The 4,322-nt window shown below is 34.9% G+C and overlaps 1 protein-coding gene across 1 annotated transcript; it reads right to left on the bottom strand.

Annotated features, from left to right (window-relative positions):
* Positions 1 to 1,388: 1,388 nt before the first annotated feature.
* LOC108335163 (peroxidase 51) lies at positions 1,389 to 2,996 on the bottom strand. The gene is made up of 4 exons (XM_017571113.2): positions 2,664 to 2,996; positions 2,377 to 2,577; positions 2,106 to 2,271; positions 1,389 to 1,886 (listed from the first exon to the last, which is right to left on the bottom strand). Exons 1-4 carry the CDS (start codon positions 2,877 to 2,879, stop codon positions 1,483 to 1,485), a joined length of 987 nt encoding a protein of 328 aa, XP_017426602.1. The 5' UTR covers positions 2,880 to 2,996; the 3' UTR covers positions 1,389 to 1,482.
* Between the last annotated feature and the right edge of the window lie 1,326 nt (positions 2,997 to 4,322).

Genomic DNA, 4,322 nt, shown 5'->3' on the forward strand with positions numbered 1-4,322 from the left:
TCTTTTTGAATTTTGAAACTGATTAAAAGAAATACTTTTTAATAAATTTCAAAATCCGTTGTTGAAGCCTTCGAAATAGAAACAATCGTCGTAATAGAAACATTTTGCGAGAATCTCTGAACGCGGGTTCTGAGATGAATATTTAGATCGACCAACAATAGGAAACCATCATCATAATAGAAACATTTTCTAACATATCTTAAGTCGAAGTCTGCATCTATGTCTACCCATATCAGTCAGAGAATAATACCTAGATCATACGTGAAATAGAGACCAATATTTCACTCACATTTCAAGATATTTTTTTTCCTAATTTAATCATACATACCTTCATTACAGAAAAAGGTTACGAAAATACTGTAATGTTGCCGAAAATGGTTAGGACAATAACAGTAAGGAATTAATTGACCTTTACCAATCAAAAGCACATGAGTTGCAAAAGTATCTCCTTTTGAGGTATGAGTTCGTCATTCTATCATGTGTTAATGGTTTCATAGTTTAATAGGTTATAAAGTCCCAAACTAATAAAATAGTAACGTGGAAGAAATTTAGTGAAGCCATTTATGACCCATCATCTTTAAGAAGTTAGGAATATATGGGTGTGAATTCACATGGAAACTTATTCTAACTTCTCACATTATGTTGTTAACAAAGGGGTCTAGAATAGGGGTTTCAATTTTGTCCATGTTAGAGCTTTGCATGTTTTGATCATTAAGTTATAACAGTCCGTGGGTCAGGCTCTTTTTGCCTCCGCTTGAAAATTCTCCTAAAGTTGAAATGCATGCATGTGCCTTTTGAATGGTACAAGACTTTAATGTGCCAACTAAAGCATTTTTGTTAACTATTTCGAGCAATAATTTTTGGACTTTTGCATTTCCACTTTGATTTGAATTTATAACTGTAGTTTGGCCTTTGGGTACAATGGACTGTATATGTATATGATGATAATAATAATAGTAAAAAATCTCACGGAGAAGATTGAACAGTAAATTTGTCGGCATGGGAAGAAACCACGTGATAATAATAATAGTAAAAAATGAAATAATATTATGTAAACTAAAAAACAAAAAGTTATATAAATTAAAAATAATAGAACTCTTTAACTAATTAAGTTATATATAAACTAATTTAATTTTTTTTGTGAATAATCTAATGCAAAAGTGTTTTATAAGAAAAGGATTATGATCATGCCGAAATGTCTATGCAATTCCCAGTACTATCTTAGTTGATTAAGAATATGCAATTCCGAGATAAGGTAAGCTGCAACCTATGTGAATTCGAAAAAAACACTATTCTGATGTTTCATCCACACTAATATGTTAATATGTCTGGAAAATATCTGATAATATAAGAGGAAGAACGAAAACAAAAAACAAAACAGAGGAAGGTGATAAATTAAATTCTTTCAATACTTGTTATTTTAAACATAAAGGAAACCTAATATACACAACGAATCCCTGAGGATGTGTTGTTTGTGGAAAATTAGATGACTGAACAATCTGTACGAATGTTGCCATTCTGTGCATTTTTTACTCCGACTCGACCCAATTTGGTCATGGCAGCGGCGAAATTGGCACGGAAGATTTTGCTGCTACTGGCAAAAGCATTGACGGTGGCCTTGGACCTTGAATCCGTGAAGAGAACTTGGTCAGAGGTGAAGAGGCCCTTCCCTTGCTGAAGATTTCTGTAGTAAACATTGTCGAATGCTCGTGGTGTGGTTGGGTCCATATCGATGGCAATCCTTGGATCCACATTCCTTGGGCACATTGACTTTAGCTGTGATGCGTATTTCTCGTTCAGTGCAGGGTCCACTCCACTTTTGCTCTTGAAATTATACACTCTCTTTGAGAACTTGTTGCAATGGGAGAATCCCACAGTGTGCGCACCTGTGTAGACCCACATGAATTATCAAAAAAATCCTAACTTTGATGACGCAGCCTCTTCTTAACTATGATAGTCTTCACTCTTCTCTTATTTGCAAGACACGAAATTTAAATCCGTAAAATTTTCCCATTGCTTTGGATCTCAACAATGGGATTGAAGAGTGAAGACACGTGTATAGAGTTCAATAATTTGAAGAGTCTTTTTGGGAGCACGCGCGTTACCTGAAAGGGCTACCATTTCTGTCTGGGTGAGACCGTTCGCCGCAAACAGTGAATTGAGCTGGTTCAAGGTGAACTCTGGCTGAGGCAGCCTCCCGTTTACGTCTGAAGCTTTAGATCTTAGCCCGTCAAATCTTCCCAATTCAACTTCGTAGAAAGGCCCACCAGCCTGAACAACCATTTGCATTATAATTCAATAAACCTTATAATTACTCATTGGATCAACATGTTTCTCACGGTAATCATAGTCACAAAAGGTAATCAATGAACAAACCAGTGCAATAACATCTCGTGTTGCCATGGCTAAAATATCAGCACACGAAACTTTGTTCCTACACAGCGGAACTGCATCCACTGCTGCTTTTGCCTTAATCACCGTGTCAAACCCATCTCCGGCAAGTGAAAGATTATCAGGGTGATCCTTCTCTGCTTTGTTGTTTCCCGTGGACGCAACCAAAACCGAAGCATCACAACCCTGCAGTAATATTGCAGACACAACACTAATAGTATTATTATTATTTACACGGTGAATGAAAGAATGAAATGCATGCGATTGATTACCTGCACGAAGCAATCGTGGAAGAAGAGACGGAGGGTAGCAGGGACCGTGACGAATGTTTGATGAAATTTCTTTTTAACTGCTTCTCTGACGATGTTTTCGACATTGGGGCATGTTTTTGCGTAGTGGTGTCGACTAAGCTGAGCAGAGGAAGGACAATAATAAAGACAGAGAGTGGAGAAAAATAACCAGACAAGGATGAGGTTAAGCCGAGCCATTTGCTGCTATTTGCAGATAAAGGAGAAATAGAAAATGCAGAGAGGGAGATCGATTGTGAATGATGGCTTGAGTTGAGTGCAAAAGTGGAAGGGGAGTGAGGGGAATATATTAGTACATCACTAACTTTACGAGCCATGAAATAGTCGGGTTCACGAGCCAGTTGTGTTAGAATCTTTGAAACTATTTTTACAGCAAGAAAGTGAAATTTGAATAATGATAATAATAATAATAATAGAAGAATGATTCAGTTTGAAAGTGACAGTATTAATAATAGCCAAAAAGAAAGAGACCGACACTACAGAGTAGTGAGGTGGGTTGATTGGTTATGTGTCTGCTGCTCTGGTTTTGTCCAAATGCAATTAAAATGTTTTGCGTAAAACTGCATTGGGAGTGGGGAGGGACCGAGTTGGTAAAGTGAGTGAGCAGGGGCTGCTAACATTTTAGCACAACCAACATGTGGAGTGACATGCACGTTAAGCTTACTTTCATTACCTTCTCCTCGTAGCGGAAACTAACAAGTTTGGTTGCTTGGGCCAGAATCAGATGCTAATCTTATGTTTCGTTTCGTTTCCCATACCCCACCATTCTTTTAGCTTCATGTTTTAAAGCTCGTTCAAATTCCAGATGTCAAAATAAATATAATTATTTTTTGAATATAAATTTAGAAATTCATCTAGATCTGTCCTCAAACTAAACATTCCCTACATCAAAATGACCGTGACTGCATTAAATAAAAGTGACTTTAATTCTTATCGCATATCAAATTACGCACTCAGTGACTTTAATTATCAGCGCAAATCAAATTTAAATTCAAACTTTCTTCTTTTAAGTAAAAGTAACTTTTTTGTTGCCTTTTATATTTTAGTTCTTCCTTCTTGTTCTTTTTTTTAAATTATTTTTTTACTATATTTATAAATATAATTAATTTACTACTGTTTATTTTCAATTAAAAGCAACTTTATAATGTTATTTTTTCTTATATGTCTAATAGAAGTCAAAGATCATTTAAATATTTCTTTCACTCTTTTAGATATCTTTTAAAAGAAAACCGCGATAGAATTTTATTGAAAATGAATTATCATTTTCCTTAAACCTTAACTTATTATAATCCTGCCACGCTCCATAATGAAATACACTTTTAAAACCGAATTATAAAAAGTTATTTGAGAGTTAAGAAAAAGACAAAAAAAAAAGTGTGGCGCGTCAAGAACATTCAGCATCCGTGAATATTTGCTATCTTCGTAAAGTAGCAAGATCAACAGAACTCACCTTTGCAGCGGATAGTGGGTGTTTTTAGAGAAGTAGATAAAATTGAATTATATTTTTTAAGTTTTCTCATGGCATGGGATTTTATAATTATTTCAATAAACTTAAGTAAATTGTAAATTTGGAACAAATTGAAATTATTCAGACAGTTTTTTCTACTGTTTAACTGCTATTAT

The sequence above is a fragment of the Vigna angularis genome, chromosome 10 (assembly GCF_016808095.1).
Source record: "Vigna angularis cultivar LongXiaoDou No.4 chromosome 10, ASM1680809v1, whole genome shotgun sequence".
Classification (NCBI taxonomy): domain Eukaryota; kingdom Viridiplantae; phylum Streptophyta; class Magnoliopsida; order Fabales; family Fabaceae; genus Vigna; species Vigna angularis.

Coding starts and splice junctions, on each gene's coding strand:
- LOC108335163 (XM_017571113.2), bottom strand. CDS start 2,879: ATGGCTCGGCTTAACCTCATCCTTGTCTGGTTATTTTTCTCCACTCTC. Junction 2,272..2,376: donor CACGAGATGTTATTGCACTG/GTTTGTTCATTG, acceptor ATGGTTGTTCAG/GCTGGTGGGCCTTTCTACGA. Junction 1,887..2,105: donor AGAAATGGTAGCCCTTTCAG/GTAACGCGCGTG, acceptor GGGTCTACACAG/GTGCGCACACTGTGGGATTC.